Here is a 14794-nt window from a genome sequence, read left to right on the forward strand (position 1 = left end):
TCCAGATCCGCGCCGGAACGCCGCCGGCCGACTCACATACTCGCATACACTAACCCCTATGAACGCACACGCACACCCTACCTCTATGAGCATCTTCGATAGACTAAGTCGACATATTTTGAGATTTACGAAGTCATCATAGACGCCTCATAGTCTACGAGAATGTTTTTTCCCACTGAACGCGCGTCGCCGAAGATACTGAAATAAATCAAGAAAAAAATACAAGCACCATGATTTGAACCGTGATAAATTAGGGATGTCATCTTTGTCCTAACGATCCAACCACGGATTAGTTCACGTGTATGTGATGCGTTGGATGTGTTCTCTTCGTTCCTGGCCATCCCCACTCCATTTCCTCCCCACATCAAGGATCCGTCCTGCCCCAATCGCTCTCTCTCCAAACACACACCTACTCGTTTTTGCTGTGCCCAATTAATTCCCTCCTCTGTTTCTCTGTTCCATCCTCCCTTCTCAAAGATTCAAACAAAAGCTTCACAAGGACAAGGATGAGCTCCGTCGCCGTCTCAAGAAGTATAGGAGACGGTACACGAAGCCACATGTTGTGACTTGTGAGCCCTCACGACACCGCCATTGGTGACCGGTGAGCCGAGCACCCCACATTCTCTTCTTCCACCTTGTCTTTAGATCGGGTCCGGCGGGAGCCGTGAGCCACCACACCATGCATGCTGCCATCAAGTACGCAGCCCTGTCGCCCCTGCAGCTCCCGCTCCCCTACCTGCCACCCCCAGTGCCGCCATTACTGCCGCTGCTGTCGCCGCCGCCTCCGGCGACCGTCGATGCAGGCTTTCAGAGCAGGATCAGCCCCAAGATCCTTCTCATCGTCTTGATCTTGGCCGTGATCTTCTTTGTCTCCGGCCTCCTCCACTTGCTCGTCTGGTTGTTGTTCCGCCCGAAGCCGCGTGACCCTGGCGACGCCGGGAGCAGCGCCGCGAACGCGACCGCCTTCCACGGGCAGCTTCAGCAGCTGTTCCATCTCCATGACGCCGGCGTCGACCAGTCTTTCATCGACGCGCTGCCGGTATTTCTCTACGGCGCGGTCGTGGGCGCTGGAGGGAAGGACCCCTTCGACTGTGCGGTCTGCCTGTGTGAGTTCGCCGACGACGACCGCCTCCGCCTCCTCCCCAAGTGCAGCCACGCCTTCCACGTCGAATGCATCGACACGTGGCTTCTGTCGCACTCTACGTGCCCGCTCTGCCGCTGCAGCCTCCTGGCCGACTTCTCGCCGTGCGGCGGCGGCTGCAGCTCGCTGGTGTTTGTGCTCGAGTCTGGCTCGGAGGGCTCCGTCTCCGGCCGCGTCGACCGGCCGCCCCCTGCTCACCTCAGCCTGGTCATGGAGCAAGACGAAGGATGTGAAGGTCAGACGCACTCGGATGTCAAGGAGAAGGACGAGGTAGTCGTCCCCGTGAAGCTCGGCAAGTTCAGGAGCCAGGCCACGGAAGGAGGCGCGGGGTGCAGCTCCAACCCCGACCAAGATGTGAGGCGGTGCTACTCCATGGGGACCTATGAGTACGTCATGGACCAGAGCTTCCTGCTCCGTGTATCCGTGAAGCCGCCGGCGGCCAGGCTCTCGAAGCCCACGATGGACAAGAAAGAGAGCTTCTCCATCTCCAAGATATGGATGCGGGGTGGGCTGCGGAGGAAGGACAGCAGCGCGGCCCCGTCAGGCTCGTCGTCGCGCCGCACGTCGTCGTTCCGGCTCCCCTCGGCGCTCCAGCGCGCGGCGAGCGACGTCGGGGCGCCGAAGCGGCGGGCGGAGGTCGTGAGCCCCGTCACCGAGTCCGAGTACAACGTGTCGGCGTGGGACAAGAGCGCGAGCGGCAGCGCCGTGGATTGGGACGTGGAGTCCGGCACGGCCGCCGGCGGGCTGAGGTCGAGGGCGGACGAGGCGCCTTCGTTCGCGAGGCGGACGCTGCTGTGGATCAGAGGCCACCCCTGAGAAGAAGGGAAGATCGCCGAGCTCTTTGCTCCCCTGCTCCGAGCTGGGATCCAGATTATCAGCGCGCTGGTTTGCTCTTTTTCGGTTCGATCCGTGAGATTTGAAGCAGTTTGATGTGTGGAATGCAAGGTTAATGATTTTACCGCTCAGGACTTTTTAGATGTCTCCGCATCTGCAGAGCGTTTCACTATCGTCTTGCTTCGACGAGGTTTTCTCTGAATATGCCACGTTATGAATTTCAAAATTCAGAAAGCAAACTGGCTTTCAAAAAACAACATGCGGCAATTTCATAATTCATTTCGTATTCAGCCCCTTGGTTTTTCATTCATGGCTGGGCTCTACTACCCTGGATCCGGACGCGCAAGAGCTGCCGGATTTTGAAAAGCAAATTTGTTTGATAATAATGCGTGGGGTGGCCATCCCACTTGTGCTGCTAGTAGAGTACCTACTCTCCTGCATCACATTGAATCGTCGTCGCCTGCTTCAACCGAAGAACACTCGCATAATTGCGGCCTTGAATGCCATAGACGGTTGGCTGGTGGACTTTTTTTGGTTGGTCGACTTTAATGTCAGTAATAACTTCTCCAACCCGAAACGAGTAAATATCTGTATTTTTGGGGAGCTCTCATTCAGCGCTTCTGTGCCGAATTGGCGCTAAAACACGCGATGGGCGCCGCCCTCCCTTCGTACGACCAGTTTTTCAGCCGATTTTTCTGTATTTTCAGCTGGTTTTTTATTAACCACTAAAAAAATACGTTTTTAATTAATATGACTTTTATGAAGTTCAATAATCTTACAAAATGTTAATGAATTTTTAAACAACTCCCCTAGTTTTAAAAATATTTATAAATTTCAAAATATTCACAAATTTTTAAAATATGCATGACGTATGAATTTAATATATATTCACAAAAAATGGAAATGTTCAGATATTTAAAAATTATCACGAATTAGAAAAGAAAAATAATAGAAAAAGAGAAAGAAAATAACGAAAAGAAAAGAAACAAGGCATAGCTTTTGGAATCTTCCCAAAACCGGTGAAAGAGGGACTACATGGGCTCGTTGATGAGTCCAACTTTTGCGTCATTTTATAGTACATTTTATTTTGCATCTTAGTGTTAAGATTTTCATGGATTTTATCGCATTCCCGCACCCTTTTATTTGTTTTCACAAGGATTTCAGCTGCGGAGTTATTTTGAGGCACAAGAGAAGAATCCCAAGGATAAGGTGTAAAAATCATGTTAATTGACGTGATGAAAGACTACCATAAAAAGGAGAAGTCGAATGGAGAAGAAAGAAAACACAACGGAGGTACAAGAGCAGTGAGATGATGATAAAGTGCGCCAAATGAGTAGGGAAATTTGGAGGACGAGCTCGATGGAGCTAAATTTTTTATCTAAAAAACACATTTTGAAGTTAGAAAAATATCTAAAACACATTCTACACTTCATACATTCTACATGTGTATAAAGTCTAAAGATGAAATACATTATGATAGAGATACACAGAAAAGACAAATTCATGCATTTTTAACAGTGAACCATGTGTGTACTGGCCACCATATCCAAATCACAATTTTGTTTTTTTGGTGTAGCTCTCACCATAATGTATGTCATCTTCAAATTTCACACACATCTGTATGAACGTGTGTGACTTTTTCAACAACAACAAAAAATTCAAAGTGTGATTCTTTTTTATTATTTTTGAACTTCAAAATGTGATTTTTGATTATTATTATTACTAGATTTTATTTTAAACGAGCTCCATGGAGCTCGTCCTCCATTTAGCATTTCGTCGGCAAATGGCTTTCCCTCCGAAGAAAAAACAGGTTAGGTACCAGCATTACCGTAACTCACTTTATTATCGAGTGGAATACATTTCCATGGTTAACCCGGACAGAAGGATGAAACTGTCCAACTTTCACGTATATGGACATGATCAGGACCCGAAGGGTCGGGAAGCACAATTTCTCAATTGTCATCAGCCCGCGCCATCTTAGTCCTGTCGTCGACGCCATCATTGAGCACGACATCGCCGGAGTTGTAGCCGACACGGTTGCCTGGCTCCGCCGCCTGCTGCACGGTTGGATAGTCACGGCCCGGCTCTTTGTGTTGGCAAATCTTTGGAGGACGTCCCTTGTACGCCTTGCAGATGTAAGCTACGAAGTCCCCGAAGTCCTGAATCAAACGATCTCATCACAATTCAAGAAGTAGCGTGTGGATATACATGCTGAAGCTCAGGCGTCTAAAAGAAGAAGAGAAGAGCGGCTGTTGCTTACGTCGTACAGCGGCTTGCCATCAACCACCACCCACGGAACGGACGTGTGGCGAGGCACGAGCGCATCTGTCTGTCTCCCGTACTTGAGCGAAAGCTGGACGGAGCAAACAAAGTGCCAACACTATAGTCAGCAATCTAGCCATAAAATGTATGCGATTGGTACTACAACGCAGGCGCAGCGGCATGGGAACGGACGACCTTGTGGCCATGCTCACTCTTGTAGCACTCCATGACAGGCTTGGGGTGAAGCCCTTGCTTCTGGAAGCACGACTGCCACTCCTGGTGCTTGTACTCCATCGCCAGCTCCTCCACGCAGATGATGAAGCCGAAATGCACATTCTGCAACCAACAACAGCTAGCTATCAGTATCATATCCGGCCAGGGCAGGGCCAGGGGTGAAGCTGTGAGGAGGGAGAGACGATGATGAGATGCGAATTGAATGAATGAATTACCACGTCCGGCCAGGCGTCGATGGCGCAGGCCTCCACGGTGTTGAGAAGGCATTCCTCGGGGCCATGCTGCATGCAACAAGCCAATATCCCAACGTTAGTATCAGCATCAGCACCATGCACCTCCAAACAAGTCAGTAACTAGACAGTGCTAATTCACACCTCAGAAACCCAGCCCAAAAGGATCTACTACTATAGTGCAGCGATGTCGCACCTGACATGTGATGGCGCCGTGCGCGTCGACCTTGGCGTTGCCGTAGGGAACCAGGGTGAGGTCAGCGGCATCGAGGAGTCCGTCCTTGAAGACTCTGGCGAGGCTGTCCACCATGAACTGAAATGAGTCGGGGCATAGAGACTCGTAGTAGAGCTCCATGCGCACCTTCCCGTTTCCCGCGTCGCCCGCTGAGGAGGCGCCGCCGATCAGCAGGAGGAGCGCGGCGAGGAGGAGGAAATGGTGCAGGCGGGAGGCCATGGTTTTCGCTCCTCCGGTTGATCAATGGGCAGGGGATGCAGAGACGAAGGTCACCCTCGGGAGCTCCGAGCCTTGGATGAGTGGAGGAGCTTGGCAATGGGGGGTTTATATTGGCGAGGTGGTTCAAAGGTCAAACTAGAATTACTCCATGTCTAGCTCCTCAGCAGCGTGTGGCCATGCAAAACCGGAAAGGGTGTCCTACACAATCTAATGAACCTTGTTTCTTTTGCAAGAGTTTGCCACTCTAGGCAAGAACTCAGTGCGATACATTTCCTTTCAGAACTAGATCGCGTAAACCAGTAGGCAAATGACCGCTTGAGGATTGCCAGTGGTGGCGTTTCTACTCCTAGAAGCTAGCAAAATACATACAAAACCTCAAAGGAAGTGGCTTGCAATTAATTGGTAAACCATTCCATAAGATGGAAACTGCACGAGAGTTCTACGGTAGCACGGTTGGTAGTGGAGCCTAAACTTGTGTTGTGCACGTAAACCAAGCCATTACCCGACCAGGACTCTCGGAGGAATATAGGCGGCAACTGCTGGCCATGTCATCTTATCTTTCCCTTTTTAGAGTCACAAAACCATGTTTTCTGCTGGCCATTTCATCAGAATATGTAAATGATCTCGCTGTTATGTGATGGATAGTTTTTTTTTCATGTAACTGAAAACCAAATCGGGTTATTTTCTTACAAACGGAGGCAAAAGATTTGGCTCATCCATCGTGCTTGATGACTACCGAACACTTCTTGAAAAAGATGTATTTGAATCCGTCCGCACCGGGAGCCTTGTCACTAGGCATCTTCTTAATGGCCTCCCAAACCTCCTCCGCGGTGATAGCAACATCAAGGACGTGCATGCAATGCAAGTCAAGTGGTTGTAAGTTGAGCTCATCCCAATTAAAGTCAAAATTGCTCTTGTCCCCTTTCTCCCTGACCTCGAAGAAGTGGTCATGTATAATCTTTTCTTTTTCCCCATGCTCGGTTACCCATCCGTGTGCATGATTGAACTGGTGGATGTGGTTTTTCCTTTTTCAAGCATTGACGTGGCGGTGAAAAAATTCGTGTGTGCGTCGCCATCTTTAAGATTTGCAATCCTAGCACATTGGATCTTCCTAGCCCTTTGAAGCACGACCAAACAAATCACCCTCTGTGTGAGCCTAGCGTGGAGATCAAACTCCTGAGGGGAGAGAAAGCAGTCGAAGTATCATAAGAAGGTGTCGCATGGAAATGGATCTTGGTCTTGGAGAAAAGGTTTTTACTCAACTCGGTGAGCAAAGTGCTGTTTTCTTGAGCTTATAATGCAAGATAATATATGGCTCCGTGTGGGGCACACGCTCACTCCACGCCTTTTGGACGACCTCATGAAATCAAGGCAAAGAAACCTAGAAATTCTCAAACTGGAAGGAACACGGTCTCCTAGGCCCCTTGTCATTGGCAAGCAGAAGAGGACAATGGTCGGAGAGGGAAGAAGACAAAGCGTGCAACATATGGGTGTTGAAGGTTGTGTCCCACTCGGCATTACAAAAGGAGTCAAAGCTCGTATAAGGTTGGGTTAGCCCTCTCATTGCTCCATGTGAAACGCCTATTCTGAAGATGAATCTCTTTGTGCTCGCAAGACTGCAAGGTGGCTCGGAAGCGGTTAATCCTACTATGGTTAACATTCCACTTGTTCTTGTCCCTAGCCTGATAAATTTGATTGAAGTCCCCGGAGGCTAGCCACGCCACACCCGGCAGGGGCTTGTGGCTGATCATCTTGGCAAAGAAGACATCTTTGCAAGCGGACTCGGTGGGACCATAGACGGACGTGATTTTGAAGCTCATCACCATAGTGCACGTTATTGTCGGATACTGCACAGGGGGTGATTGGGGTTGCACGGTGATTGCCCCCTCTAAAAAAGCAAAATAATTCATACTATATATTTAACATAAATCATCTATATAGGGTTGGAATTTAAATTTAAAATTTGTGAATTAAACCAGCAGCTTGTTACTCGGCTCGAGTCGACTTGAACTCCATGACTAATGAGCCGAGTTGAGTTCTAATCTGAGCTCGTTAACAGAATGTGTTTAACGAGACAAGCTATTAGTTACTCGTTTTGCTCATTAAGCTCATTAATCAGAAGAGACGTGAGATAAGTAATAATATTGTTGTTGATTGTTATCATTTGTAGAGTGCATCAAGTGTCCCTTTAGTGTAAAAACTGTAGATACATTTTTCTAGATTAATTGTATATGTAATACGTATATTTTGTTCTTTACGCTTATAACGAGTTAAACGAGCTAGCTCGAGGGTTACACAAGTTGAGCCCAGTATGATATTGAGCTCATTATGTTAACGAGTTGAGCCGAGCAGAGCTAACGCATTATCTTAACGACTGACCTCTAACTAATCAAGCCGAGCCGGCTCAACTCAACTTGAATTCCAGCCGCAATCATCTAATAAATTGTTACTACTTTAGAACTATCTATTGGAATTATGATGAGGTTTCGATCTGTTACTTCAAAGGGTGTTCCCCTCTTTGCGAAAAAAAATTATAGTGTTACTCAGAAAATTTGAACTGGTGTATGGAAGTTATGTTGTGCAGTATATGCATTGTATATGTAAACCGCGCCACGCCCCACTGCTAAGGGCATCTTCAGCCGCGCCCCCAACAGGCCCCCCAGGCCACTTTTTCGGCACCGGCACCGAAAAAACGGCCCAGTCGCGCCCCCAGGACGCCGAAAATCACCGGTTCGGACCTTTTTTCCGCCCGGCGGTCACAGGCCGAACCCGGCGCGCTGGGGAGCAGTTGGGGGCTCCGGCGCTAGGCAAAAGCACGCCTGGCCCACACCGATAGGGGAAAAGTCAAGGTTTTCTTCCCCCGACTCGCCTCGCACCCCCCGCGCCCTCGGTCACCACTAGCTATATCCCGGCGACAGCCGCCGCCCTACTCCGGTAGATAGCCATTCCCCGCCGGAAAATAGCAGCGCTTCGCCGCGGCATCCCCTCCCACAGCAGCTGGGCGTTTCCGGCCGCCGTTTCCGGCCGCGGAGGCGCGGTTTAACGGCGAGTACACGCCCACCGAGCGCAAGGTGTTCGGCGTTTTGCTTGTCTCGGCGATGGACTCGGATGAGGAGGAAGAGCTCGCCGCGCTGCTGGAGGAGGAAGCCGCGGCCGACATCCGGGAAGAAGAGCATCTCATGGTGCTCGCCGCCCTCGCCCAGCTGCTGGCGAGCAATGAAAAGCCGTGGCGAGGTGGCTCGGCGCCGGGGCGGGTGAAAGCAAAGAACCGGCATCGTCTCCAAGGCTACTGCATGCTCTACTCCGGCTACTTCGTCGATGCTCCACTTCATGACGAGAGAACATTTCGGCGCCGTTATCGGATGAGCCGAAAGCTCTTCCTCAGGATTGTGAATTCCATCCGGGAGTTCGACAACTACTTCAAGTGCAAGATGGATTGCACTGGCGCTCTTGGATTCACCTCCATCCAGAAGTGCACGACAGCGATGAGGATGCTTGCATATGGAGCTCCCAGTGATTCACTCGACGACTATGGGCGCATGGCCGAGTCCACCAGCATAGAGTGTTTCTACAAGTTCTGTCGGGCAGTGGTGGCAGTGTTTGGGCCACAATACTTGAGAACACCCAATGCGGAAGACACTGCTTGGATCCTAGCCCAGAATGCAGCAAGAGGATTTCCTGGGATGCTTGGAAGTATCGACTGCATGCATTGGAAATGGAAGAACTGCACATTTGGTTGGCAGGGGATGTACAAAGGCGCCAAAGGCGGTTGCAGTATGGTGCTTGAGGCGGTAGCCACACAGGACCTCTGGATTTGGCACTCCTTCTTTGGTATGCCAGGAACTCACAATGACATCAACGTACTGCAGTGCTCTCCTGTTTTTGCCAAGCTCGTTGAGGGTCATTCTCCTCCGGTGAACTTCGAGATCAATGGGCACCAATACAACAAGGGGTACTATCTAGCTGACGGCATCTATCCGAGATGGTCGACATTTGTGAAGACGATCTCAAACCCTGTGGCAGGAGGCAAGAACGCCTGGTTTGCGAAGTTTCAGGAGGCTTGCAGGAAGGATGTCGAGCGGGCATTTGGTGTGCTCCAATCTCGATTTGTTGTTGTTCGGTACCCCGCTCAGACCTGGTCCAAAGATCAAATATGGGAGATTATGACTTGTTGTGTCATCTTGCACAACATGATCATCGAGAACGAGCAAGAAGACCCAGTGTTTGACACTGAACCATACTACAGGCAGGGTCCTCTAGCCGAAATTGATCACCAGCTACCGGCAACTTGGACTGCCTATCTCAGTATGCGTCAGGAGATCCGAGACCCACAGGTGCATCATCAACTGTAGAAAGATCTGATTGAGCACCTATGGAGGCTCAAGGGGGACGCCGTGTGATGAAATACGAGTTTTTATTTGTTGAACTATATAATTTGTATTGAACTATTTGTTGTTGTACTATTTTGTTGAAGTATTTGATTTTTCTGTGATGAAATATGTGATAAGAAATAATTGTGTTGATAATTGAACGCCGAGACACGGCGAAACCATGCCGAATATGGGCCTATTCTCGCCCATATGGGTCCTTTATTCGTCGAAATTGGGCTGCAAAGTGAGTCAATTTCGGCGCCTGGGGGCGACGACTGGGCGCAAAACCACCCCCAGCGCCGAGTGTATCGCCAGCTCGCCCCCAGGGGACGATTTTTATGCGTCCTGGGGGGCCAACGGCTGGAGATGCCCTAAGATCGTAAGTCCACCCTTGTGTGTACATCTCCGTACTTTTTTTTTCTTTGCGAATAACATCTCCGTACGTATTTAACTTGAACAGAAAGATAAAACTGTCAATGCTCTCCATATTAACTTGAACAGAAATTTAATCTAAAAAAAAAACTTGATCAGAGATTTACATCACCATAGCTCACTTTATTATCGGGTGATACACATCTCCATAAGTAACCTGAACAGAACAGTGAAACTGCCCTATGTTCACGTATATCGACGTAAATATATAAGCCCCGAAAGGCAAACATAATAATTTATCAGTTGTCATCAGTCCGCGGCACCTCAACGCCGTCTTCGAGCTTGAAATCGGCGGGGTTGTAGCTGACACCGTTGCCTGCCTCCACCACGGTCGGACAGTGACGGTCCGGCTCATGGCAAATCTTGGGAGGACGTCCCTTGTATGCCTTGCAGACGTAAGATACGAATTCCCGGTCCTCCTGTAACAAACGAGCTCGTCATAATTCAAGAGCTCGCATGTGCATACATGATGAAATTCAGACATCATAAACAAAACCGGATCTAAAACTCATGGAAAGAAATGGTTGCATGCATCACCCAGAGGCAAAAGTCGAGGGTCATCCTCATTTTCAAAAAAAAAAAAACTCATGGGAAGGAAGAGTGGGTGTCGCTTACGCGTGGCTTGCCATCTACCACCACATGTGGGACGCCGTTGAGCGGAGGCACAAGCGCACCAGTTTGTTTCCCGTACTTGAGTGAAAGCTGGAGTGGAGCAAACAACGTAACACTCTGGTTAGCAATGCAACTATAAAATGTACTGTACGTACTACAGTACTATACTATGTGATTGATACTAGTAGTAGTACAATACAACGCAGCTTCATAGGAACGGAACGGAACGGAGCGGAGCGGACCTTGTGGCCATGCTCACTCTTGTAGCACTCCGTGACAGCCTTGGGTTCGAGCCCCAGTTTGTGGAAGCACGACTCCCACTCCCCCTGTATTTCGTTCATCACGAGGCCCTCCACGCAGTTGATGAAACCGAAATGCACATTCTGCAACCAACAACAGCTACCCGTGAGGAGAGACGACGATGAGATGCAAATGAATTACCACGTCCGGCCAGGCGTCGATGGCGCAAGCCTCCACCGTGTTGAGAAGGCATTCCTCGGGGCCATGCTGAATGCAAGCCAATAATATCCCAACGTTAGTATGAGCATCAGCCCAAACGAACTGAGAACGTATAAATGACCAAAGGAAGAAGGAGAAGAGAGCACGATTGATCGGTGGACGATGTCGCACCTCACATGTGATTGTGCCGCCCTTGCCGACCTTGGCGTTGCCGTAGGGGACGAGAGTCACGTCCGCGGCCTCCAGGAGGCCGTCCTCCAAGGCTTCGGCGAGGCGGTCCGTCACGAACTGCGCTGAGCTGGGGCACAGGGACTCGTAGTAAAGCTCCACGGGCACCTTCCCGTTCCCTGCCGCGCCAGCTGAGGAGGGGGCGCCGCGTCCGATCAACAGGAGGAGCGCGGCGAGGAGGAGGAAATGGTGCAGGCGGGCGGCCATGGTGGACAGTGCAGAGGCGAAGGTTGCCGTCGGGAGCTTGGATGAATGGAGGAGCTTGGCAGTGGTGGGTTTATATAAGCGATTAGGGTGGCCACGTGTTTAGCGAGGTGCTTTAAAGGCCAAACTGACGAGCATCCTCTCTGTGTGTGCCAGTGTGTGGCGACGTGGTGCATGTCTCTGTTAGACTATGTATAGCTTTTGTACCTATGTACGTATATGGTACATATTGTAACACAATCATTATATATAATGAGATAAGCCACCCCTAGAGGGTCGTGCTGGTTCCCCAAAACTTATTGTCTTACATGGTATCACGCTAGGTTACGATCGCTTCCGCTTCTAAACCCTAATACCCGCACCGCCGCCGCAGCCTTCACCGCCGCCGCCGCGCCACCGATCGCGCCGCCGCCATGTCGAGCGCCGCCACCACCGGTTCCACTGCTGCGGGCTTTCTCCCGGCCTCTCTTGCGGCTCTGCTCAACCTCCCGCTCGATGCCGTCTCTGTTCCGGCTCCGATCGGGGCAAGGAGCATCGGCTCCGTCTTCTCCACGCCGCCGGCGCCCTCGCTTGGGCGTGACCTCGTGGTCCACACCGCGGCGCCGCCGTCCGCTGCGGACTCCGCAGGCGTCGTCCCGCCGCTCCTGCCGCAAGCGGATCACACTGCCCCGCTGGCGGGGTTGGCGGCGTCCGCCCCGGCCGCGGGCCTTGCGGCGTCCGCACCGGCCGCGAGCTTTGCGGCGCCCGCCCTGGCTGCGGTCCCGCCTCCTCCCGCATCGGCTTCGGTGCCTCCGGCTGCCTCCATGGTGTTTGCACCCCAGGCAGCCTCCTCGATGGGATTGTCTTCGCCGCCGTCGTTTCACTTCGGTCATCTCATCACCATCAAGCTCTCCGCCGACAACTACATCTTCTGGCGTGCGCAGGTTCTCCCGCTCTTGGGGAGTCACTACCTGCTAGGCTACGTCGACGGATCGCTTCCCTGCCCACCCGCGCTGGTAGACAGCGTGCACGGTCCGGTCTACAATCCGGCCCATCGCGTCTGGACGGGGCAGGACCAGGCGAACCTCTCCTCCATCCAGGGGTCGCTCTCGCCGGCAGTTGCTGGCCTTGTTGTCTTCGCGAAGACGTCTCATGAGGCCTGGACCATCCTTGAGCGCACCTTTGCAGCGCAGTCCCAGGCTCGTGTCTCTGCACTCCGTCGTCAGCTTGGAGAGTGTCAGAAGCTTGACTCCACTGCCACTGAGTTCTACAACAAGGTCAAGGGCCTCGCCGACACATTGGCCTCCATTGGACAGCCCCTCACCGACTCCGAGTTCAACTCGTTTATTGTCAATGGTCTTGATGAGGAGTATGATGCCTTAGTCGAGATCATCAACGAGCGGGGCAACTCGACACCCATGCTGGCACACGAGGTTTTCTCTCGGCTCCTTCTCACTGAGCAACGGGTCGAGACTCGCCGCACCAGGGGCACTGGCTCCCTCTCGGCCAACGCCGCCACCAAGGGTGGCCGCTCTTCTTCATCACCCCGGTCTCCCTTGGGGCTGCCACCGTCGCCCGCCTCGGCCCCCCCACCTACTGCGACCTTACCGGGGGCTGGCGGTCCACGTGTGTGTCAGCTTTGTGGCCGCGATGGGCACTGGGCCTCCAAGTGTCATAAGCGCTTCCAGCGAAGCTTCCTTGGTCTTGGCAATGACGGCAAAGATACACGCAACAATGCCCGTCAGGTCGCCATGGCTGATAGTCCCGCGCCGCAGAAGCAACAGGGACACACTCAGTCCTACTCCATCGATCCACACTGGTACATGGACTCTGGGGCGACAAAGCATCTAACCAGCAAGATGGGGAAGCTTCACACTCGTGAACCCTATCATGGCTCCGACAAGATCCACACCGCCAATGGAGCAGGTATGCACATCTCTCATATTGGTCAAGCATCTCTTCTCACTAGACATGCCAATAGGAGTCTTCAGCTTCGCAATGTTCTCCGAGTTCCATCTGTGACCCGTAATCTTCTTTCAGTTCCTAAACTCACACGTGATAATAATGTGCTTTGTGAATTTCACCCTTTTGATCTTTTTATTAAGGATCGGGGCACGAGGGACATTCTTCTTAGTGGGCGGTTGTGCCAGGGCCTCTACCGTCTGGAGCATCCTGGTGTCGCTCGTGTTTTCAGTGGAGTTCGGGTCTCTCCGTCACAGTGGCATGCTCGTCTTGGTCACCCGGCCACACCTATTGTCCGTCATATTTTGCGTCGTCATGAGCTTCCTAGTTTGTCTAGTCATAAAGATGTAGCAGTGTGTGATGCTTGTCAGCAGGGGAAGAGTCATCAACTTCCTTTTTCGGAGTCCAGTCGTGAGGTGAAACATCCTTTAGAACTTGTGTTTTCAGATGTATGGGGTCCTGCTCAGACTTCTGTCAGTGGTCATAATTACTATATCAGTTTCGTTGATGCTTATAGTCGCTTTACCTGGCTTTACCTTATTAAACGCAAATCTGATGTGTTTGATATTTTTGTGCAGTTTCAAAAACATGTTGAACGTCTTCTCAAGCACAAAATTGTTCATGTCCAGTCAGACTGGGGGGGGCGAGTATCGCAACCTCAACTCTTTCTTTCAGTCGCTTGGGATAGCTCATCGTTTAGCATGTCCACATACACATCAGCAGAATGGTTCAGTCGAACGTAAGCATCGTGTCACACCCTAGCTAGTCATGCATTAGAGTGTTGCATCATGTTTACTCTTTCATCAGAAACCTGAAATGGGGATTTGTGAAACCCTCAGAATCATTTTTGAAAATGATCCAAATAAAAATTTCTCCAAAAGGGTCCAAGAAAATGCTCATGTTGCTCTCTGAAAATATTGGACAGAGATAAAAATCAAACCAATATTTTTAAGAGCTCATTGGTATTTATTTTGGGCATTTGGAATTAATGCATAACTATTTGCATTGGAAATATATTAGTTATATATATTAATATATGTCCAAAAATTATGCCACCTGTTGGGGAGCTCTAGAATAATATATCTAGCTCCTGCAAAAATTGGCATAAGGTAATAAAATGATTTAATATTTTATTTAAATCAAAACAAATGTCAGAAATTAGAAAACTAAAGTAAATAAAGAGGGAGAAGCTTACCTGGGGCTCCTCCCTGTGCAGCCCAGCAGTAGCTGGCCGGCCCAGCCAGCTGGCCGGCCCAGCCCGCCTCCTCCTCTGTCGTCTTCGTCCTCGACAGAGGAAGGGGAGTGTGCCCGGCGCGCGCGCGCCACCGCGCCACGCCACCAGCTCGCCTGCCTGCCTGCCTCTCCCCCCTTCGTCTGGATGCCCTGGAACGAC

General features: G+C 51.0%; 3 protein-coding genes across 3 annotated transcripts; 1 reads left to right on the forward strand and 2 right to left on the reverse strand.

Moving 5' to 3' along the window:
- Nucleotides 1-215: 215 nt before the first annotated feature.
- LOC119285423 (RING-H2 finger protein ATL13-like) lies at nucleotides 216-2106 on the forward strand. Its single transcript, XM_037564693.1, has one exon. The coding sequence runs from the start codon at nucleotides 680-682 to the stop codon at nucleotides 1955-1957; it is 1278 nt and encodes a 425-aa protein (XP_037420590.1). The 5' UTR covers nucleotides 216-679; the 3' UTR covers nucleotides 1958-2106.
- A 1685-nt stretch (nucleotides 2107-3791) lies between these two features.
- On the reverse strand, nucleotides 3792-5299 carry LOC119288778 (gamma-interferon-responsive lysosomal thiol protein-like). Its single transcript, XM_037568319.1, has 5 exons — nucleotides 4898-5299; nucleotides 4687-4752; nucleotides 4433-4573; nucleotides 4236-4328; nucleotides 3792-4134 (listed from the first exon to the last, which is right to left on the reverse strand). Exons 1-5 carry the CDS (start codon nucleotides 5153-5155, stop codon nucleotides 3928-3930), a joined length of 765 nt encoding a protein of 254 aa, XP_037424216.1. The 5' UTR covers nucleotides 5156-5299; the 3' UTR covers nucleotides 3792-3927.
- Nucleotides 5300-10021: 4722 nt separating this feature from the next.
- Nucleotides 10022-11463, reverse strand: LOC119283456 (gamma-interferon-responsive lysosomal thiol protein-like). The gene is made up of 4 exons (XM_037563005.1): nucleotides 11200-11463; nucleotides 10973-11076; nucleotides 10573-10702; nucleotides 10022-10376 (listed from the first exon to the last, which is right to left on the reverse strand). Exons 1-4 carry the CDS (start codon nucleotides 11461-11463, stop codon nucleotides 10197-10199), a joined length of 678 nt encoding a protein of 225 aa, XP_037418902.1. The 3' UTR covers nucleotides 10022-10196.
- Nucleotides 11464-14794: the final 3331 nt, after the last annotated feature.

This window comes from Triticum dicoccoides, chromosome 4A (genome assembly GCF_002162155.2).
Source record: "Triticum dicoccoides isolate Atlit2015 ecotype Zavitan chromosome 4A, WEW_v2.0, whole genome shotgun sequence".
Lineage (NCBI taxonomy): Eukaryota > Viridiplantae > Streptophyta > Magnoliopsida > Poales > Poaceae > Triticum > Triticum dicoccoides.